The following is a 24,326-nucleotide window of genomic DNA, read 5'->3' on the forward strand; positions in this document are numbered from 1 at the left end:
AAGCTGAGAGACAGGAAAACATTAATCTTCATGTCACACCGCTTCCAAAGAATTCCAAAATTGCTTGAGGTCCATAAAAGCCTTAACTCAATGTTTTTCTTCCAATTTTGTGAGTTCGTGTCTCAAATTGTTTGAAACAAACACAAAGATATTTTTTAAACCCTATACATTTTATTTAAAAACCAAAGTATTTCTTCTGAAAGAAACATATTTTTAGAAACACCCGCAAGGAAATAGCGGGGAAGAGAGACATCTTGATCACAAGGGCGTGACATTCAGGACTTCAGGTTGTGCCTTGATGGCTAATGTTGATTTTCGTGGTGGCGACCCGTTTTGAACTGTAATCTCAGGCTATAAACATTGCAAAACCCCCCATTAGCCATGCTGAATACCTCCCAGCGTCCTTCTTTCACTTGTTGTTTGTTTGTGATGATTCTAGGCAAACTTTGCCATGGAAATCTGGAAGGATTGGGTAGAAGTCAAGGTGATGAAAAGATAATTATAATTATCGAGTCCTACCCTTCTTATGGCGCTCCACAGTAATTGTTTGATTGTGCATAATTAAAAAACTAGAAGTCTCGATAAGAGTTTCAGCACTGTGTAACCCAGGTCGTGAGACAGGAGAAAATTTACAACCAGATGTTGGAGAATATATCACGTGATGGTAACATGGCGGTGTTGCAAAACCTAACTGAATGAATGAATGAAAAACAACAAAGACGTCTAAATTCTTGTTTGTTCGCGTTGATGGCTGTCTCAGAAGCGAACTGTGGCGAACAGGTTTGTCTGTTTTTTTGCCGGCGTGTAGGTACGACTTCCATGAGATAATAATACCTGTGTCATGTCTGGGTAGTGAAAAATTGAAAAACCCTTTACAATTCTTAGCGGTTTAAAATTTCTTTTTAGTTAGCTTTTCAAAAGATCGTTGCTTTGTTCTTTGAAATGTCAGATTTAAGCATGATGGAAAGACAATAAAGACTAGTAAATTTAATCTAGTCTGACCTCAAAATGTCAAAAAATAATTCTTTGTGTATCTCTGCCTGTCTCTCGCCCTCTCCTCTCTCTGTCTCTAGCTCTTCTTTCCTGTTCTTTTTTCTTCTCTCCTATCTTTTCTTCCATTTTCTTTAAAAACATTGTGTTATCTGCTCTTCCTAAGACAAAAGTTATAGGTCAACCACTATTTGTTTTGGAATGATTGAAAGCCTATTAAGTCTGGAATCCAATGCTTGTCAACCCACATCATCATTATAAACTAGCATCCCGACAGTCTTGTTCAGTCTCCATTACATTGCTTGTTAACAGTTTTACCTTCTACTCGAGTGGAAGACGAACGATTACGCCCAAAAAAAACGATTACCCTCACGAAGAATGGAGGAGTTGTCTGGGTCATTAAAAAAATGTCTTCGCTCGCTTCCACGGGGCGAAACTATTTCTGCAAAAGAAAATTTTTATAATAATCCGCGTATGAGAGAATTATAAAACTTTCAAAAAGGACATTTTTCCAGAATCTGAAATAAAGTAAAATGGCAAAGCTTCCCTTTGAACTAAAAGTACATCGTGCCGTCGACAGAGTGATTAACATTTTAAAATTAAAGCTAGAAAATTGCTGCCAAGATTAAACGTTGGCTTTACCTCCGAACGTTTTAATCTGGAATAACGACGTCATTAAAGTAATGGAGGAGATCACTCTTGTGCTTTCACACTAGTTGTCCCCCTTTCAGAAGAATACCTAAAGAGACAAGCAAGTCTCCACACGATGTTTTGTGAAACTTAGTTTGCGAAAACTGTTTGCACACTCACACACGCGCACGCACACACACATTTACAGGCAGACGCCATCATTGTTTTTATGACGAACCTGGATAGCGGAGGCTAACATAGGTTAAAAAATCAGAATTAAATACCCAATTTCAAGAAACATAAATTTTGTGCTTCATGAAAGACAAGTCAAACACTTATTTTACGACCACCGGCTTCTAAACACAACTACTGAATAAACTGAATTATTAGAAAGAAAAGAGTGACTGAAAAGTAAGTTTAGAAACTTGCGGTTGCCCAAAATGATTTGTTATGTATGGACGATGTCAACGAATATAGTCGGACACAAAGACATTTCCTCACAAATGTCTAGTCTAGACGACTCCATTTACTTGTAAGAAAAAGCAAAGGGTACTGTCACTTAATTTATGCTCCCACCGTGCTGATGACATAAGAAAAACTAGAGACGAGTATATATTTGGGTTAGTGTTAAGAATGTAACAAACTGATTTGTTGAAAAGTTTGAGGACACAATATTCTACTTGATAACCTATGATACTGGTCCTTAACAACAACAACAACAACAACAACAACAACAACAACAACAACAACAACAACAACAACAACAACAACAACAACAACAACAACAACACACATTCCCTTCATTCTGTTCTAAAAGTATTTCTTCTTGTCCAGGCTGTTTCTCTATCGGCACTATATGTAAATCTAGAACCGGTAAGTCTGGTCTCAGTATGTAAGCAAGACTGCTTCCAGCATGAAAGACAAAAAGCATTGTCTGGGTCACCGAGGTTGTTTATCTGAGTCATAAGATGAAGCAGGGGAACGACCGGTCGTGACAAACTTTCTCTGATTATGGAACATTAGAAGTAAATAGATTGCACTCTTCTCACTCAGCCATTGCAATGACAGGTCACGTGGACATTGTGAGTACGCATTTTATTGTAAGAATAGATAGCATTCCAGCTGTCTGGGATCACAAGATCAGACGGTTGCAGTTCGTTGTCGGGTTTTCATATTTTTTAACCAGGTTTTCAAAAGTACGCAAGATCTTTTTTGAACCTTTAAAAAAGTTGGGTTTTTTTGAAAGAATCTTTGTAGACTTATTAGAATTCAATTTTTTTTTTGGTAAGTGACATATGATATGCAATGAAATGCAAATTGAAATATCTTAGTATATTAAGATGGCTGGGGTAAGTTTGTTACATGACACTACTGAAATGACTCAGCAAAGTGATACGATACACATTCAGATGACTAAGTTATGATTAATAATGTTACAAGTTCAAATGTCTGAATTGAGCTTCTTGTATGACACAACTCAGATGATTGGTTAAAATCATGAACGACTTGCTCATATCCGTTTACAAAAATTCATTAAGTGAACGGACTTCACGACTGCACATTATTCAATGCATTATTTTTTAAATAGTTTTTAAAGTTGTTATAATGCGTGTTGTTTTTATTTGGTTGTGTTCTTTCTTGCGCTTGCTTTCTTTTTCGTCTTAGATGTACTGAACATAGATGAATAGCTGGCTGCCTCCCATCTCTATTTCTCTCTCTCCTTCTCGCCTTCTTCAGAAGTCTGCAGGAGGTCACGTGTTGAAGGTGTGGGCATGCGTACAGGCGAGTCCGCCTAACTCCCCTGAAATTCTATAGGTAAAAAAAACACCGTGCTTTTTCAATAGGAATGTTATGAAAAAGACAATTTATAAGGAAGAAAGAGGAAGTGTGAATTTACATCTAAGATTGGATCGACGTTGGGCACATCAGCACTTGCGCGTGCGCCAAAGAAAACGGGCGTCTGTAACCTCGCCCTGACTTTAGGACCTGTTTGATCACGTGACTTAGCCCTCCCAATCTCTGTGAAAATCCGCGTTTTTCACCCACATGAAAGTAAACTAAAAGAAGACAGAACTGTTCTCTCGTCCAGATACAATGCAGCATATTATTAATTTTGCTTCATGAAACTGTCCTATTCAATTCTAGCTTCCAGAGCCGCCATATTGTGATGCATGTGCTTTTCTACTGTCCGTGATTACAACTGCAAATATCGAGACGACAATCCCAAAGTAAATTTCTGAGGTCAATGAAACCTCAAAACATCATGCACTGATCTTGTGAAATCCATTTTCTCAAAACATGTTCGTGACCCAGACTGTAGAATTCGCTTCAAACGAAAAACAAGCCCCTACAGCCCCTGTAGCCCCTGTGTTTGTCTGAGGATGACAGCGCCACACTATGCACAAATACCTGGTCGGTTGGACAAACATCTCCTGTGTTCATTACTAGTGTACTTGTTTCATTAAGCCAGGTTTTGCATCGGTCGGGAGTGTTGCAAAACATTTATGATCAATTCTGTGGTTCTTCAAGTCTCTTTCCTTGTTGTTCCGCAGTATTCATGTAGAAATAATACAAAATAATACAAAATGTTTACAACTACAGTCATGAACGTCTCTGCGTATTTTTAATAGTCATGAAATGATCAGTTTCTTTGCATTAGTTGTCGTGGAAATTGTTTTAATCTGACTGCAGCAAAAATCAAGACAAGATGTCCCTTGGACATACTTGGTTTTTTTTAAATGTTGCAGCATATAAAACTCTTATCGCCATATTGCTCTACAAAATTTTGACAGCTGTTACCTTTCAGTGTTTTAATAAAATACATTGTTTTATATACATTAAATTTAATGAGTTAAATTTGTAATTATTTCTCTAGTCTGTCATCCTTTATGGATATTAAACATCTATCTTTCGTCTCTTTATGGTTCTATATAAAAATAATTTGACTGCCACTGGCTCATCATAAAAAATTCAGTTTTGTCAGGCTGACTTGTACACACGTGCGTTTATATATGTGTCTATGGTTGTATGTGTGTTACAGCTAGTGTGTTTGCATTCGTGCTTGCGTGAGAGTAATTTTCGTGCTCTCCCTCCTATTGTTTGCCTCACTGACTGTATTTTTAGTTTGCATCAACAACTTCAACCGGTATTTTCGTGTCAAGCAGCCAGAAGATACATGACTCCCTGAAACGTTTCAATGCCAAGAAGATATTTACTTTGAACCTATAATTTTTTTGGCAAGAAAATTGCTACTGTACAAACGACCGTGCACGAGGATGCGAATCTGGGCTTTGAATGCCAGTGCTTGTTAGAAATGTCTCGTCTCTGCAATATATTCCACTTCTCCTATCTTGACTAAACAGATAATTCTGGATAGAAAATCATGAAAACAAAGAAGAGTGCTTTTGAAAGCAGTGATGACACTCGACAGATCTGTACCTCCCTAGAGTACTTGGAAATGCCATAACATTTTGGAAGAAAGCCTGCCAGCTGTTTTAAAACTAGGGTGATCTGATCACATGCTTGGCTGCACTAGTAAAACACAAGCTATCATTGCCATAACCACAAAGAACTAAACAAAAAAACAGTGGTCTAAAGATCTCGAAATACTCTGTGGACGGGTGGGGTGAGGTGGGAGAGTTTCTTTACGCAGCAACATCTCAAGGGGTCAAGGGAGATGCTTAAAAAGTTCAACGAATCTTTTTTTCCGGTTCTCAGTATGTCAACGAGCTATCTGAGGCATGGAAGATTTGCTCCAGCAGTATATTTACATAAGAGGACTCAAGACAAAATATCTCCCCCTGTATCATTAGGAATTGAGCTATAAATGTCAAGAAAGTAAGACAGGACTTTTTCAAAAGAACAGGTAACAGGCATTAAGGAGATGAAAAGCGTCTACGCCCTCATTTCTCTCTTCTAAGCTGTTTTTGTCGAAAGACAATTGTTGGTTGTTCTTGAAAATTTATTCTAGGATACACCCTAAGCTTACAGTTTGAAGGGTTTTTTTTTAATTTGCTAATGATGGACAAAAAAATATGATTGAAGTTTTCACGTTCACATATAAACCGGTCACTGGGGCATTTGAACGTATTAGAAGTCTGTGTAGTAATTGTAACATGCAAAAAAGACAACAAAGACACACGATTTTAATTTTATAAACCAGCGAAATATGAACATGTCACATCTTATTTTAATTTTTTTTTTCAAGAAGCAATGTGGTTAGACTACGTAGCATTTTTCTGTTTCGGATACTATATTCAAGAAAAAGCTATTTTCTGTTTAACCTGTCTTGAGTTTTGAATGAGAAAAGTCCACCCGAACACCTTAACCACTCTTATTTGTATTTGCATGTCGTGTGGTGTATGTGATGTCGTGTGTGGGCTTTAATAAATATAGACAGACAAAAAGTGTAGAAAATTGGGGTTTAAAAAAATCCGGCTAATTCAAAAAGCTCGAATGCAATCTTCAAGATCATGCAATGTTCAATCTTTTTAACCCCTGCACTTCCTTTGAATATCTTTCAAACTGCAAATTCATGATGTTGGAAACTAGTTTACTGTGGCCCTGGTTTGGGTTTTTTTCCCAAACACCAAGGGCCCAGGGGAGAAAGCTTTCAAGAGATTACGACCGAGCAATGAATGTAAGAACAACTATGTCGCCGATGGAAGACAGGTGTTCTTATTACTGTCTTGCACTTCCATAGGCCCCCAGATTGCAAGAGATTTACCCATAGATAATGCATTCAAAAGAAAATTGCGTGCGTGGTGTTGGGTGAGGGGAGATGGGAACCACCTGTTGCCGACAAGGAAGTGGCGTCTAAATAACTTGGGTAATGCTATATAATTCCATATTAGCCTCGACAGCATGGAGACGACCTGCAAGTTTTTTTCTGTTTCCTGGGGACGAATGTAAGGTTAATGGACGACGTGATGCACACACACACACAATTTCCACTTCATAATCTTTAATCAGAAAATGTCTACCTGCCCTTTTGTTACTCGATGATTACTTTCACCAAACCATGCTTCAAATTATCTCGGCTATAGCTGGTCGGCGGCCTCCTCTCTGCCCTTTGATAAGGTCCGCGAACAAACCCTGTAGGCAGATAGTCTTTTCAGAGAATGGACAACCACGGGTACCCTTGCTAAAAAAGATATATCAATAGTTAACGAATGAAACGTTCAAGTTTGGAAATGTTCTTTAAGATACTTGAGATTTATTCTCTTTACAGACTCCTTTCTTCTAACATTTTATTGGTAAACTTTAATGTCGAGACTGTTAAGAGCAAAAAAAAAAAAAAACTCAGACAAGAGACAGAACTGGAAAAAAAATTCATTTTCTTGTCAAGTTTCTTTTTACTTAAGTAAATCTAAGAAAAAGAAAAGTGTTTGGAAAAAATGCATTAAAAGTCCGTGCACTATCGCGCAGGAGGAGCGGGTTGAAGGGACGTGCGACTCAGCTGTTTCGAAATTCTTTTTTTCACATTTATATGCAAATGAGGTAGCGAGTAGGGCAGGCCTGGAGACTAACCTGCTAGTAGTCTTGTTATCCCGGACAGTGAGAAGTCCTGTACGTGGAGACCTGAAAGAGGAAGACGCTGCGACGATGTCTCCGGATGGCGGTGGAACCCTGGGAGACGTCGGGTGGCCGGCGGATCAGACGCGGGGTGAGCGTGACAGCCGCAGTCGTCTGAGGTGTTCCTGGCGTCCACCTCTCAACTGCCCTGCTGCTGATGAAATACGTGTCACCAGAATGGTACCAAGACCAGACGAGACACAATTCTTCCATATTATTTGGTCCGCCATATGTTGGTTGGTGTTAGAAAGGCCATCCATCACTGGATAATTAGACTTTTAAATCTCTTGTCTCCTGCTCCGCTGTGTCTAAGCTCGTTTTTACAAACGAGATATTTGAGTGCATGTCTGAAAACAAGGAGTGCATTCTTCTAGGTAGGAAAATTTCTAATGTTCAAATTTTGAGTTTCTGTCACGGATCAGCCCATGCCTCCTTGTTTTGAAGTTAGTTTAATCTCTTCGCTGTTTGCAAATTACAATGGTAAATAACATGTATTGATGACTGAGAGTCAGCGAGGGAAGGGAGATCACTCTAGCGACATATAGAAGAAGCAGACGGCATTGGCGGCCATGAGAGTGGAAAGATGTGCGAGTGAGCGTAGATTTTAGAAGTAATTCCTTGCCTAGACAATGTTTCTTTTTTCCTCTGTGTACTGGCGATTGTGGTAGAGCCCTTGTGATCGAGGATTCGTCTAGATCTAATCTTGTCGCCTTCGGTGAAACAACCAGCAGCGTGTAGACCGTGTGTACCGTGTGTACCGTGGGCTTCGCGCCGCCAACAATATATAAACGAGATAGTAAAATTGAAACTGTGTGTGGACGAACAGAGCTGTGAGTAAAGTACTAGATGACTACTGGTGCGGTTATTCACTAGATGATAAGAATTGAGATTAAGAGTAGAGGTTAGGATTAAGAATTAAGATTCAGAGTTAAGTGTGATTGATCGGGGAAGGCCCCGGATTGTAAACATTGTATGTACCGATAACTGTGTTTCGCCGATAGAATATTGTGTTGAGGCGGATTATTATTTATGCATATGTGACTTGAAGTTTGTGAAATCCTGAGCCATTCAGCAACTTATTAACATCTTGTGGACAGCCTCAGGGAATCGTTGTTTTGTGTGTGAAAGAACGTGTATGGACGTCATATGTGTGTGTTGCTCGAGAGAGAGAGAGAGCCGGCGTCCGTGACAGTTTCCTATATATATATTGGCAAAACTGTTCGAGGTCGAGTTCAGTTCTTGCAACAATATTGGTGATGTTCCTCTTTATATATTAGTAGTCATGGTCACTCATTTCTTTTTGGCACTCATGTATTCATTCATTCGTTTTCTGCTGCGTAAAAGGGAAAGATACAAATAAAAAGCGTAGAATGTTCGAGAATTTATGTGAAACAACTTAGTTTTGCCCAGTAATCAAAGTCCTGCCTTTGCCAAAGACTATGTCTCAATGCATATACCATGTGGTTAGCTGCATGGACAGAGACAGAATGAAGTTCAAGCAAGGCTGTGAGAGGATCAAAACACGGTTTTGGGGAAGGGTGGAAATGAATGAAACGCTTGTTTTAGATCGTTCGGGAATCGAACTCATTTCGACTTTGGTCGTACCTGCAAATGTCGCTAGTAATCATTGAACAGAATGAAATATGCGCATATACCGCCACTTTTATACAGAAAAATCGAAAATATAGCGTCAAAATTAGTCATAATAATAACGTAATGATAATGATGGAATATGTTTGTTTACAGACTAATGTAATTATGGACTCGGACTGAGAGCAAACAAAGGTCATAGGGAGCGTTACATTTTATGAACTGATGACTTAATTGTGGGGACGAAATATGGGGATGATGTGATGTATTCATGACGTAATATTGTTTTGTTATCTTGTTATTGCAGTGCTGTCGCTGGTCTCCAGCATCTTGACTCTGACCTTCATCGCTTGCGACCGGTTCTTCGGCATCGTTTTCGCCATGAAAGCCCACTTCATCGAGCGGCGGGCATCCTTGACCATCATCCTGATCTGGCTTTGCTCCATAGCCGTGGCCTCGCCGCTTCTGGTCTACCGCAAGCTGTTTGTGGTCAGTCTTGTCACTTCTCTCCCTTGTTACTCCCTGACTCTGACTGCTCTCCCTCTCTTTAACTCGCGTTCGTGCACGAGCGTATAAACACGCGTGCATGCGAAAGCTTGCGCGCACATACACGCACTGACAAACAAAATCATGAGAGAGAGAAGTGGTGAAGTGTGAAAAGTCTATGCAAGGCATGATCAAGAAACAATCAAATTAAGTAAACACAAGAAAATCCTTAATAAAGCTTAGGGAAAAAATTATTGAAATGATTAGAAGGCGCATGCTATACCCCCTTGCTAAACATCACTCTCCAATTTAGCAAACAAAGCGAACAATTCATCATTTAATAATAAAATTAATTAGAAGGTATTCTTTTGCGGGAAAATGTTTGTGTGGTCATGGGTATCAAACTAGAGTTTTTATGTTCTTGATGAACTAGTAATTTTAAGTTCATATCTATTTCCTGCAAATCTGTTGCACATAGCGAATCTCTCGGGTGAATGAAAAGGTCATTCATGCATGATAAACTCCCAAGAGCAAAGACTTATTCCAATAGTTATTGAATCTGTGGCCTTGTTCTTGCGATCATTTAGTAACGCTTCATTAGGTCAATTTCTCTCGCTCAATCATCGGTTAGTTCAGTTTTCCTTTTAATTTTACAGTCGTTCGTTACTTATAATTTCTTTTTTTCTTGTTGTTCGCTCTGTTCGTCTTTTCTTAGTGGGGTTTGGGGTTGTTTTAAGTTCAATTCCTCCCTAGTTCTTTTATCTTCAAGTCCTTCCACGACTGTTTCACTGACCAGCTCACCCGCTTATCTCCAAGTCTGGGATACATGTAAGGTCTTGAAAAAGATTCTTAAGATGGCGGTTTCCAGTGGCAAGTCGACTGATTATTCAAACCAAACTTAATGATTGACCTGCACTTGTTACCGCCCAGCAGGCAGCCCAACTCTTACTGCGCATGTCTGCCCCCAGATCCCCTGGCGCGATTACACGGAGCGCTGGTGTGACGACACGTGGCCGATGGAGACCTACTGGGACCCGTTACATAACAAGACCCTGTCCGACTTCCCTGCTCGGCGCGGCTACTACGTCTTCGTGTGTGTCGTCCTCTTCTTCCTGCCATGCGTCGTCATGTCGCTGGCCTACGCCCTCATCACGTGGACGTTGTGGGCCGCACAGGTGCCGGGAGAGCGGACTAGCAAGGACATCAAAGTGCAGACCAAGCTCCGGAAAAAGGTAGCCTCATGCCCGGAGAGTTTGTATGAATGGAGGCATGTTTGTGCGTGGGACTGTCCGTGTTTCGATACATTTGTGTGTGGTTTGGTAGGTTTGTGAGCATGTCTGTGTTTCAGGATATTTGTGTGTGGGTATGTTGGTGAGAGGACATATTCTTATGTGGACGTGTTTGTATGTCACATGCATGTATATGCATTCTGTTTTCCTAAATGGATTTGGAAATGAAAGAAGAAAAATGACACGAAGAAGAATATATTTAGGAATTTAGGAATCACGGGCAAAGAGCATGCTCCAACGAGGATCATAACATTTGCACCACACACGCGCGCGCGCACACACACACAATCATAATATTTGCACCACAGCCTTCGACAAACAAGCAAAAACAAAAGTATGTATATATAAACACAGAGAGAGGGAATGAGGTGATAGAGACAGAGGGACAAATGCATCCTCGGGGCTGGAACATAAATGTTGAGAGAGGATAAAAGCAGTTCAACTATAAAAACGAACACATTCACACGCACGCAGTCCTCCAGACATGATTATCTGGTAAAGATAATCATTCAGCGCTTTTATCATCGAATATAGCATGAAGCCTTGTGTTCTGTAGGTCCTCTGCGATATGTTCTTATATTTATACTCACCAAATTAATTCTATTATTTATACTGCCTCTGTTAATTCTGCTATTTATATAGCTGCTATTGATGCGGCTGCTCTTAATGATGGCGCCGTCGTGGCCTTGACTGACTGGTCTGGTGCGATGACGTCTACTCAACCTTATTTACCCTCCTCTCCCCTGCTAGGTCTCTCACCACACCCCATGCAGTCTCCAACTAAGATGCAAAAACAGAAATAGCAGAGTTGTTCATAGGTCCTTAAAGTTATTTATGAATTCCTATAATGCAGAAGGCAGACATCGTAGCTATTTTTGATAAGGTCCAAGCTAGCAAAATACTCCCTTCCCATCATCATTGAAAGCACATTCTCTTACAGTGTTTTAATCATTTACTTGATGTAATTCATCGGAAGCTACACTTTCCTGCATCCTTTGAATACTGTTTAGCTGTCCTCTAGAATTTTATCCTTTTTAATTTTTCCACTTAACTTTATCTGACATTTTATTCCAACCCACAGAATCTCAAAACAGAGACCTTTTTGTGTGCGTCTTCTCTAGACCATTTAAATACTCCATTATTTCTCATGTTATATCTTCTGTTTAATGATGCTATTACTTTTTCTGTTGGCTTGCTTGACTTTTAAGTAGTCAAACATATTTCCTTCATTATACGGCTAGTTTTTTTGTCAAAATTGAAGTCCGATCGATCCAGAGTCATTTTTTTAATCTCTCTCTTACCAGTCAGGATATTAAATTGCATTATAAAGCGCCATGAAAATTTATAAACACATTTACTTTTGGGCTGTAAAATCATTAGAGCTGTGCTCATAGCCTTACTGAACCAAATCGTTAGTCTGAAGGTAGAAAAAATGGATTTAACTAACGTGCCCCAGATGCGTCCTTGCCGTTCGTGCCGTTCCGCTGACCTTCTGCTCTCCTGATCTGGGTGAAGTAACGTACCCCACAATACTCTCAGTCACAAAGCATGCTCCAGTAAGACAGCTTTGACCACAGCAGGACCACGAGGTTTGTGGCTCACGGGAAGTGGCCGAATTGGCTGGAGCACCGAGGGCTTAGGATGGCTGATGACGGATAACAAGCTCAGGTCTCCGGCCAGCGGAGATAGAAAATGCACGTCTTCATGAGGTTACATTGCGTGCTGGTATGAATCGGTCTTTAACGAATAACGGAAAGTGCTCGAAGCAGCGGAGGCCGACAAAATATCTGTTTCTTTTCTTTTTTTCCTTTCTTTCACACACACGCAAGCAAGCAAGCAAATAAATACACTGACTTTGCGCTTGTAGACCAAAGCTAAACAGTCTCTCATCCTGTTCAAGATTGTCCTAGTAATCATAAACGTAAGTCAATACACGTGTGCTTTGTCTCGTTAAATAGCTCTTGAACAGAAATTTGTTGTAATGAGTCTCACTTACCGTAGACCTTTTGAAATCGGCAAATAATATTTTTACAAATGGTCGAGAATAGCGTTGGTTTTCGTGTAGAAATATAACCCCCGGAGAAGAACCAATGTTTCCTCGTCCTGAGGGGCTTATTACTCATATCTTCTGAAACCCTAAATGTGATTGTCTTTTAAAAAATGAGATTTACCTAGATCAAGCCCATAAAGACATGTGTTTGACAGTCGCGGATGTCTGCCTGTTATCTCAAAAGAGATAGTTTTCCTTTAGGATAATTAAAAAAAGTTGCTCCCTGAAGTTTTTGTTCCCACGAGGACTTTATGGACGCAATATTCCAGACATTGTCTGGACAAGCTTAGCCTTGGAGCCGAAATCTTATCGGCAACGAATGTGATTCTCTCTGTAACAACAGCCATTTTCTGTTCTCTTCTGTAATGGATATAATTACGCCAGGAATGACAAGTATTTCCCAAGACACACAACTACGATAGACGGAAGATGTGGAAAGTTAATTGTGGAGTGCTCCAAGAACATTTATCACCACCACCATCACCACCACCACCACCCTCCTCCTCCTCCTCATCATCATCATCATCTTTCTATCCAGCTTCCTCTATCTGCTTCTTCCTCCTCTGTTCTTCGTTCTTCTCTGGCCCGCAAGAACCATATCGTCTGGTGGCCATAAGATCACACTTAAAACTGATCCGGCTGCTGCTCGAGCACTGACAAGTCAGGGATGGAAACACTTTCAGAAAGGTTCCATTCTTGCAGAGCAGCTCGCTCTGGCGCGACCTCGTTAGATGCCACTGCTGTTTGCATTGGCGCTGTTTCGTCCTGCGGGTGCGGAGGATGGGAGGGGATGAAAAGGAACCTTCCAAACGTCATCCCCTTCCCTCCACCACAACCGCTTGAGGAAGACAGAGCTCTCCTAACAAGAGGTCCCTGTTCGTTAAGCTCGTGCTCAGAATGACAAGTATCGAGTGCTTGTTCTCCAAAGCGAAAAGCTGATCCGTTGCCAGCGGCTGATACCTTCAGTCTTTGACTCGTCATCATCTCTTCTTCCCGCTCTTATACCTGTCGCCTTTAAGGGCTGTTAAAATTTCATCGCGGGCTCACTCGCCAAACACCATTCTCTGTCTCAGCCACCGTACCTTCCTCCCACTTCAGCTTGTTGCCATCTTGTCCCTGAAGGCGCGGAACTTCTCAGGTAGTTTCTGGTGGCTCCTGTTTCCCCAACCTTCCTGTTGACGTAATCCTTTGAGAGATGTGGGGTGCCACGGACATGATGCGGAGAGTACCCGAAAAATGTATGATGTTGCCTCGTGTCTGTCCCTCAACTTCTAAACATTATTATTTTTGGTTTTTGCTGTTACTGTTGTTGTTGGATTAAAGTGTTTACTCTCAGCGTTGATAAGACAAAGATACTCACGTGTGACCAAGACAATAACAACCAAAACAGCAACCAAATTTTAATAAAAAGCCTTAGGAAAATGTATCAGATAGCAATAAACAACAAACATAACAACTAACAATGAAACAATAGATCCAACAGACTACATTTCACGCAACCTTTCAAACTATCCTCATCTGTACTAGCCTTGACTAATAAGTCAGCTTGTTAAATAGTCCAATCTGTAGAATATGTCAACTCGTCAGATGTGTCAATTTGTCAAATAAATCATACTGGGATATACCCGAGGACGCGGAATCTAGTTCGCACAGTCATTGTCGAGGAAGAGGACATCGGTGTACCTAATAGCTACAAAATGAGAAGAAGGCGTGTCCTTCACCTGCGCCATGGGAGTCTGAGTCCTGTAAACTTTTTAATTACCTTCACGTTGTAGAAAACACTTTCAGAGCTTGTTGGTTTGTTTTTTGTTTTTTGTTGTGTGTTTTTTTGTTTCTTTTTGTTTGTTTGTTTGTTTTTTTTTTGTCGGGTTGACCAGAGATTGATTTTCCACACCGGCCTGTTCTCCGCGGATCGTAGGATGCTGAAGTACGCCCCGCGTTGTTGACAAGGCACCGTCGCGGAAATGTCTATTGGCGATCTCATCGATTGACGATACTGCGTTAGACTTCGTCGTTCTCTGCGATGAGAAAGTGTGAAGACAATTAAACAGGGAATTAAACAGGGCCCATCACTGACAGCGATAATTAAAAACAAAATTTGCAGTTAGCAGCAATTATACTGCATACTTGCTTCTCATTATTCATCGTCATCTGTCTTCTATTCCTCCTGTCACTGATTTTTTGAAAAAAAAAATCTATTCTGTTTCCTTAAGACACTGTTAAGTTTATGAGAATTTTAAAAAAAAACGTGTTCTAGATCGGGTCTCAATTTTTCAGCTTATCTTTTTGTTAATTAATCATTAGAATATTCAATCACCATCATCCCATAAAAGACTGGCGTCCGAACCCGGAGGCATGCCGGTTCGATATCCGGGTGACGCAGAGAACTTATTCCAGTCGATCCAACTGTCGGAGATGGTACTTGACTCCATAGAGGGTTGGGGAAGGTAGCGCAGCGATGGAGAGCAAACGACTGAAAATCTCTACCACAGTTCCCATCTCCACAAAATTCTTTCGTTTTATGTACTTCTAAATATGCATTATCAAAGGTATTGCATTTATTATTATTTTGTGCGCTGAATATTGAGTAACAATTAAGCAAATGTTTTTTTGTTTCATAATCAATTACCACCAATATGTTAATTATTAATTGCCTCCAGATTCTTGATTTCAGACAACAGAGAATTTATTTTTCAAAGCAAATTTTGTGAGAAAAAAATTTAGTCTTTGAGGGCGAAAATAACTTAACTTCATATTTAATATTACATTTGCTGCTATCTTGTCATTTTTTACACTTGTTACAGTTGAATATTTGCCGTCTCTTCTAAACTAAGCGTGTGCTGCTTATAGTAATTGCGTGGCCTATGATCAGACTGTTTCTTTCTTTCCTTCCTTTTACTTTCCCTTAGTCTATTTAGCCTCAACGAGTGGCCTCCCTTCCTGTGATAGACTCATGCTGATTGATTTTCTGAGACGAGCATCATTAGATCACAGGAAGAGGCTTCTGAGTCATTTCCCCGAGCCTCTTCTCTTCCTGCTCCCCCACACCACCATCTTCTCACTCCCGTTTCCATCCTCTCTCCATTTGCCTTTCCTCCGTTCCATCTTTTGTCTTTTGGATAAGAAAAAGTGGAGGCTGTGATGAGGGCTGAGAAGGAGTGAGATTGGTCAAATGACAAAAACAAACTTACCTTAGCCTCTTAGCCTTCCTATCTCCTCTGTGCGGCTGTAGGGTTTTCGCCTTGTCTCAGTTTCCGAGTGCATCAATCGTAAATAGCGTGTGATTGAAGTATCCGGCTTCTTTGTGGTGTTCACGGTATTGTGTTATATCAAAATGTCTAGACTGCATCCTCACAAGTGTGAAATTATATCCATGGTAGCTATACTGTGTCGTCAGCAATTATGTTACCTGTTCGTAAAAGCTCTCTTCTTGACTTTACAGACTGGTGGGACGAATGCTTCCTTGACTCGAAGACACAAGAAATGATCTTTGACTTTAGACTGAACAAATCGTATATAGTTAACAGCATTATTCATGACGATGCTAGGATAGTTAACGATTATAAATATTCAGGTAATGTTGTCAGTAATCAGCTTAAATGGGATGTCAATACTGACTTAACCCTCAGTCGGAGACCAGAACGCATGTACCTCCCGAGGAAATGTAGGTCCTTCTCTCTCAGCTTTGCATTCTCCCTCGGTTCTGTTAGTCCTTCATTGAGAGTCTCATCACCTTTTCTTTCATCTCTTAGTACTGCAGCCTTTACCTAGGGAACAGGAACAGTGTTGTCTCTCTTGTTATTTCTTCCAAGACCACTGGGGCCAAGTAGAGGGACTTAGGTGTCTTAAGTAATCAGCAGATCCTTGGGAAGGCTTATTATTCCCGATCATGTGTTGGCATGTGAGTTCTCACTTTGTGGTCTGGGGGCAGATACGTGATCCCTCCCGCCTGCTTGCAACTCATTTGTTCCACTTCTTGATCACTTCTACTGGCCGTGTTATTGTGTTAGTCTGAGGTGAATGAGGGCAGTGTACTTAATGTATCTGTGTGTGTGTGTGTGTGAGCGCGCGCGTGTGTGTAGTAAGAACTTATTCATTGTAGTCAACCTGTATATATTATATATATATGACTTCCGGTGTGTATTGCTAGAGTGTGAGCACGTGTAAAGTCTTATCTGTAATTGCTCTAGCGGCTTGATTATGTTGTGTTGTATATTAACACACCGTGTCTAGAGGTTATCCGTAATTATAAGTATTGAGTTACATCAAGAGTGATATTATTACTGTGTCTTTAAGGTCTGGGTTAGCAGTAGCCTTTTTCGTTTAAAGGTCTAATAGGGGGCTAATTTTTTTTTCTAACACTTGGATCTGCGCAACATGCTACTTTATACTTGATGCTACTTTAGCAAATCTGGGGTTTGATCAACATTCTTAGTATCTCTCCTTTAGTCAAACGTTCGCTGTATTGCTACATTAAATGTTCTCAAACTGTTCTCTTTTGGTGTAACAAATGAACTCTCCTATTAACTCAATTTCCGAGTCACTGTCTTTCTTTATCCAGTTTACAGATTGGTCGCTTGTTCGCTATAATTTTATTCAAACAAAGAAGGAAGAGATAGAGTGGATCAACTCTAGTATAGCCTCTAAAGAATTTGATTGCTTCCTATGAGGGAAATGTAAGTTATCTCCCATTGAAACGCAAGCTGCAAAGCCTAAAGCACAAGGCACACTACATCTCGCCTAAAGGGCAAAAAAGCGGGCCATAACTCTCTGAGCTTCGTGCGCATCAACAGGAAGCGGCATTAGTATAACAGCAGCCAAACTATGAGTTCGTGGTTTATGCTGCATTCAAGATAGCGTCTTGGGAGGCGGGGGTGGACAGAAAAGGGGGGAAAACTGCCGATTGGATCCGCAGTGGAGCGAAATTGGGTAGAATTACCGTCCGCCAATCGATGAGGCTGTCTTTCATGGGCGCTTTCCCGCCAAACATCTGCGGTCATTACAATTCTGGTCAGACACCGCCAAAACACACTCTCGGCCCAGCTTCCTGTCCAGCAAACACCGATGAAATGGACTCCGCTCATATTGGAGGTAACCATAAAAAGAAGGGGAGATTACTATGAAGTCCGCTTCGGCCAGAACAAAGCACGTAGGTCTCGGGTGGCTGTCGTCATGATGGCGAGCAAGATGGACACACCTTAGTTGTGCAGCAGTCCCGCAGACGAATCTTTTTGGGGAGCGGAACACACACACACACACACACTCACAAAATCTCAATGATTATTATCCTTAATTCACATTCCCACAATCTCTCATCCTCGAACATACAGTTCTTATGAAAGGCTTAGGCACCATGGCTATGGTCTGTAATGTTTGGCTTTTCGGGAAGCTAGGATTTAGGTCCGTTGAAGACACTTTAAATATCATAAATGACTTACATTAAGGCTCAATATCACGAGAAGTCCTTAAGTGAGATTAGTTTCCTCCTTCTCCTGTTTACAGTGCGCGCTTTGATTGTCAGGTGCTCTAACTACACATGTGAAGAGTACAATCCATTGGAGGAACCTTTTCGGTTACCGTGGTTTGGCGGGTAGTCTGTCACTTCAGTAGTGTCGCAATACACGACCCTCAGGGGAATCTTTTCCTTCTTCCCAAAACAATCTTCTCCCTTGATAGTAGATGATCCCCCGTTCTTAACTCAGGTAGTCTCTGCTTTCAGCAACTGGGTCTGGAGGAATATGCTGACGGAGAAGAACCACTGTAGTTGTGATGCCACGCAGTCCAATACAATACAATTGTATTAATCCAGGCAGTTCCAGAATTGCAGTAATCCATGGTTGGTTTTAACAGACGACTGGAATGCAACTGGCAGACGTTCCTGGTTTTTGCGTGTCTTAGAACGTAGTAACTTTGTTCTTGTCTAAGTTATTACTAATAAATTAATTTGTACTAGTAGATATAATAGATATAATATTCCTTTCACTTACGAGCCACTATCAACTATCTCCCACACAGTAATCATAATTTTGCTTACTGCGTAATACCTATTCCTTTGCTCTGTCACACGTTAAACAGTTTAAAGCTTCGAAAAAAAAATATAAAAATAAATTTTTTAAATAGCAAATAAAGAGTTTATAAAAGATACCGTAGCTAGGTAAGGAATTACTTCTCATATACTTCTGACTTTTGATCTTCTTTGCTTCATACAGACGCCAGGCTCTATTCACTGTCATGTCAGCAATACAGTCTCACTCACATGCATGCGAGAATGAATTTTCTTGACCAGTGTTGGCTTTCCATCATGTCCATACACACTCACATACGCATCTAAATCTGACATTGTACTTAAGGTTTTGTCAACACAAAAATGCGTAGTAGTATACGTCTTAAAAAATGTGCTAAGGATGAAAAACATGGAACTGTCATGTAGATGTCAGCGGTCACATGATTTAACGGTTTGTTTGTCTTCGGGTGGCAAAGACGACATATATCCTCTCTCTCTCTAATACAGATACACGCATGTGGACATAGAAATACAGATTTATTTATCTACACCAGCTCACTTTTTTACACAGCTCCTACATCACTCTCTCTCTCTCACAGATAGAAGGGACAGAAAAAGCGAAAATGAGACAGAGAACGTGAGAGAAAACACACACACCTTGCTGTAGACAATGTCAAACAGCTCTAGACCTTACTACGTGACCTCGCTACACTAAGTTAATTAAGAAGTCAGGTGCTAAGACGTACACAAACATACATTTCGTGGCACGCCTATGCACATGCGTATCTTGAATTTACATAAGAAGCTCTTCAGCAGAACGTTCCAGACCTTGACAGGAACTGTACAGAGGTACGTGTCTCGACAACACTACATATTGGAGCTGAGAGTGATCCACCCTGCCTTCACATGCCAAACAAAATAGTCCAAGACTAACTTGCTGTGCGGGCATCCCGGTTTAAGATGATGTGGCTTTGGAACCTTATCCCTTTTTATCTTCCTACTTCTTTAAAAATCCAATGCACTTACGCTAGTTCCACATTTTGAGTAAGTGGGGATGGATTTTTTTATATTTATTTGCTAATTTATTCTTTTTTTTTATTTGCTTGCGATATATTTTCCCGGCATCCAATTTCCTAAGTGGTTCGCTTTCTGCTCGCCATGACAAAACGTGACAGCTTCGTGATAGTTTATTTAGTTTTAGATACTGTCAACAATGGCTGTGGCATTTGGAGCGTATGCAATATTCCCAGTAAACAGAGTTTTATCCAAACACTGGCTTAGGTTGGCGTGTCGGATGCAAAAGGCGTGCTTTACAAGTGTCAGTGCTTACGCACGCACGCACGCCAACACACACGTACACACACAAGCGCGCAAACACACACACTCACTCACGCACACACACGCACTCGCGCGAACACACACACACGCAAACAAACACACACACACACAGAGTGTTGTCTGTAAATCACATACCGAGTTCCTCAAAGCCATACCGCCGTGTTTTCCCGTTATCTTTTCCTCGGTTCTCTGACTTCCTCATTATTTTTGTCCATCAATGCGGAATGCGCGTGATGGCAGGGACTAGGTAGATCTCCAAGTCGCCGCTGCTTCGAAACAATTTGTTTCTTTAAGAGACATTGGATTATGCTATTGTGTCTCTAATTTGTTATTGTCTAGCCATCCTTATGTACTTGATTTTTTTATCCTCTTCACTACTGCCTACTATAAATAGCTTTCTCCAAATATTTGCTCAACTGACCGAGACACAATCTCAAGGGCCGGATGCAGGTCAGGAGGAGGAGGGAGTTGTAATTTGAACGAGAAGAGGGGAAGGAGTTGGATAGGAGGAAGGAAATATATGTTTGCCATAGAAAAGAAGTAGTTGTCAATGTTTTATGGTAAATTAATGTCCCACAAGGACAAAAACCATTGTGACCTTCTAACACAAGCTTGTCCGCAGCTAGTCCCTTTATTCTGAAATCGTCTCAGAGTGCGTCTTCCATCTTTTATCGTCTAACTGTCGTTTCCATTCTTAGACGCATATCATCACAGTCGTAGAGACGTTTCATGGCATTTGTAGGCGCATTTCATCGCATTCAAAGCTACATATCCCCGCAGTCATAGACACTTTCTCTCGCATTCGTAGATGCATATCATCGCATTCACAGACGCATATCAAAGTACGAGGCTTGAGTTTGCCGTGGAAGCAACAATTTACATATTTATTGAAGATTTACTGAAGCTTGAGTGTTGACTCACAAAGTATTGAGTGTGACCGCGTGCCACTCCGTTTGTATGCATGTTTATATGTATTGATGTGCGAGTATGTTTGTATGAGTTTGTTAGTATGTGTGTATGATTTTAGTTGCGTATGTGTGGGGTTGTATGCATGTATCTGTTTATGTCTATGTATGTGGATATATATATATATGTTTCTGTGTGAGTGCATGACTAATATTCATAAGGGTAATGTCAACATCCACACACACACACACACGGACAGACAGACAGATTGACATTTCAACATTTTATACAAGCATAAATATATTTATCTACATCATAATTACATATACACTCACATGGCTAAGCACACAATCGCGTGCTACTTGCTGGAATCAACATCACGGAGAAACAAAGACAATAATGGTGGCTGTGATCATTCCAAGAGATCAACCGCGCTTTCTCCTCTGCTCTAGATAACGCATGTGCAGTCATTTTTTTTCGTTATCGGATGGTTCCATCTTTTTTAGGTTCATGAACCTGCTCTGTCTGCCTGCTTGCACACACTAAGCTACATTATTCATCGTGGGTGGACTCTCGGGTCAGGTAGCATTTTCCCGTAGATTGTCGAGCGAATAATTGTGGCATGTGGGCTGAGTTCACCGCCCCATGATATCAATGTTGTATTAGTGTAGGGACCCAGACAGTCGTCAAGAGGATGGTGCAGACGAGTGTCGAGGCAAGTGTTCCAGAGGACCTCGCGTTAATCTGAAAACTCGCATGGTGCGAAACAAAATTTAATAAGTAATTGTGGGCCCATTCTGGAAGATTTTAGAGAACATGAATGATTTGAAACTCGATTGCATTTGCATCCAGTTTTTTTTTTCCTTTGCATTGTCGATTCATCATGGTCCTATCGAGCAAGCACCTGTAATGTTTGTTCTAAGTATCATGTCTTTCAAGTATCATACCTTTCAAGGTATTTCCTATTTTTGAGTCAACGGAAGCATACACCTTCGGACGCCTGGGAGCAACGGGCAACATTCTTGCTTAACCATAACGAACTGCTTACGCATGCGCACACGGCAGTTTCCTAAGTAACAATGGCGCTTGATCGTGTTGTTTACTGATTTAATAATGATAATAATTGTGTGATCCAGGATCTCCGGGTATTACAAGCACAAAAACATAAGACAGACAAAATTCTTGTGGCTTTGTAAGTTAGTGGGAATGCCAAGTCGTTCTTCTGCCTAATGACATTCATAGGTCAAGATGTCAATGAAACAGATCAACAGATTTGCCCTGCATATGCAATTGAGAAGAGATAGGATGTTCAAGGATAGATTAAATCCGTTTGAAATATATGACGACGTCGATTTGCTTGATAGATTTCAATTCCGTCGAGCTAATGTAACTGACCTTCGTGTCAGCCATCATACAAGAGAGAATTTCGCGGTTTGGAGGCAACGCCGATATAGTTTTCATTGCTTGAATGTATGGATCCCAAGGAAAGCCTCGGGTGATCCATGGAAGAATTTATTTATATCGTTGACCTCGACCTTTGACTTAACCTATTTCTCAGCTAAGCAGGTGAGTAGGCACGTTCACGCAACAGGAATTAAGATCACGATTTAATCAAGACTAATACGAGTTAAGGGTTTCATCTAAGACGAAAACTAACGACCGTCTATGTAACGCAGCCCCAATCTACAGACAGGACACCGAATACTACTCACTATTTCAAACAAGTCTCGTTTTGCTTTTAGTGAAGGTCTTTTATCTTTTATAGTGATGTACAATCCCAAGGAGAGTCTGAAAGAACCATCGGTACACTTTCCGATGCTAGGACACTTTCCTATCATTAGCATGCAAAGCGGCAGGACACACGTGCCAACGACAAACTGCCTTTGATGACCCTGGCCGATACCTCCCTGTCGTTAAAGCCCTCGCTAGAGATGACGTAGCCCTCCCGGCCTGACGTGATCGACTTTCCCTCCTTCAGAATAGTCCATGTGTAGGACTCCAAGGTGAACTGAGCACGAGACTTTCCTCTCCTCCGTTTTTGTGATCGATGACGAGATTGATGTCGAGGTGAAGAGCTGAGAAGTTTTGGTGGAATTCGTCTGCTGCCACTGGTAGAGCGGACTTAAAGCTCGCTTATTCAGTGGGTCTTCCTCAGCAAATGAGCCAAATAGTGGAGCTGACCTTTGAGCCTCGTCATAGGGGTTTGGAGTACACGCGTCCTAGTAATTTTTAGAAAGGGTGGGAATCTTGGTTATTGGAAATTTCTAAAACAGTTTCGTCTCTTCACGAAATGGAGATAAACCTATTCGTGGTTGTTGTGGTGCTTTGTGATCGTGTCGACGCATTATTAACTATGATTTTTGTGCTTTTGATAAACTTATTTGTTAAATTTACTATTTATTTGTGGACGCATATTAGCTATGATGTTTGTGCATTTCATAAACGTATTTGTTAAATTTGTTTCCTTGTTCTTATCCGATAACTATTTTTCTTTTTTACTTCACATTTTGGGTATTAAAAAAACAGATTATGACTCAGAAAGTAAACGATATGAAGGATAAGGATTTCATCTCAAGTACATAAATATGTGCGATGCGGAAAGAAGACTGGCCTGCATATATAAGGGAACAGAAACATCAAGCAAGGATTTTAGAAGATGACGATTTAGGGAACTCATTTTTAAGTAAAATAAAAAGAAAAATTATATATTTTACTTTGAAGAATATGTCTCTGTTCTGTTTGAATAAAGACCAGTTGCCAAGGACGATTCTTTCCAAAAATAGAAACTGACAGAATCATTTTCTGTCAAATTAGTAATATATTTTTCCAAGAATAATGACAGTTAAATTATTTATATATATATACATAAAGATTGGTCTGAAGCTTGGATTCATCGATTTAAATGTTGAATTAAGGAGTTATGGAGTTGTTCTCTCTTATTCTCTCTACTTTCTCGCTCGTTTACGTCCCTTTTTATTCTCTCCCCTTTCTTTCTCCTCTTATTGCCCATTCCTCTGGTCTCTCTCTCTCTTTCTTAATTGGGCTGCAGAAGTGTGTACGTGTGTTCTGCCGTTTGCCAGTGCAAGAAGGAAGATGAAGAAGAAAAGGGAAGAGTGAAAGATGTCGCTCAATGTCCAGACGATGTTGACAAGGCCATTGCTTGTGTACAGCAGGGTCACTCTGTCCAGACACGTGCTCAAGTGTCACCTACCGACATTCAGGTTCAAGGCCGAGCACTTGCCTACTCCTTCGCACCCCGTTAGAAGTCCAGACGACAGTGTGTTTGACTGTGTGACGTACGTGTCAAGTGGACGCAACCCCACAAAGTTCCAAGGCCCTAGAAGGTTCTGTCTCCGTCCTGAAGGACCTTCACACTCAGAAGAAAGTCTTACCAACAGTCACTATCTTTTGGCAGATCTGTGAAGTCTTTTCATTCCTTTTTTTACATTCTTTGTAATTGTTCCATTGT

General features: G+C 40.7%; 1 protein-coding gene across 5 annotated transcripts in view; it reads left to right on the top strand.

Moving 5' to 3' along the window:
- LOC112569995 (QRFP-like peptide receptor) overlaps positions 1–24,326 on the top strand; it is an 83,619-nt gene that overhangs the window by 29,479 nt on the left and 29,814 nt on the right. For all 5 annotated transcript variants that reach the window (XM_025248161.1, XM_025248143.1, XM_025248179.1 and 2 more), the window contains exons 3-4: positions 9,092–9,273; positions 10,239–10,502. In XM_025248161.1, the coding sequence (XP_025103946.1) occupies positions 9,092–9,273; positions 10,239–10,502 (446 nt within the window). The remainder of the gene's footprint in view (positions 1–9,091; positions 9,274–10,238; positions 10,503–24,326) is intronic.

Source organism: Pomacea canaliculata, linkage group LG1 (genome assembly GCF_003073045.1).
Source record: "Pomacea canaliculata isolate SZHN2017 linkage group LG1, ASM307304v1, whole genome shotgun sequence".
NCBI classification, from domain to species: Eukaryota; Metazoa; Mollusca; class Gastropoda; order Architaenioglossa; family Ampullariidae; genus Pomacea; species Pomacea canaliculata.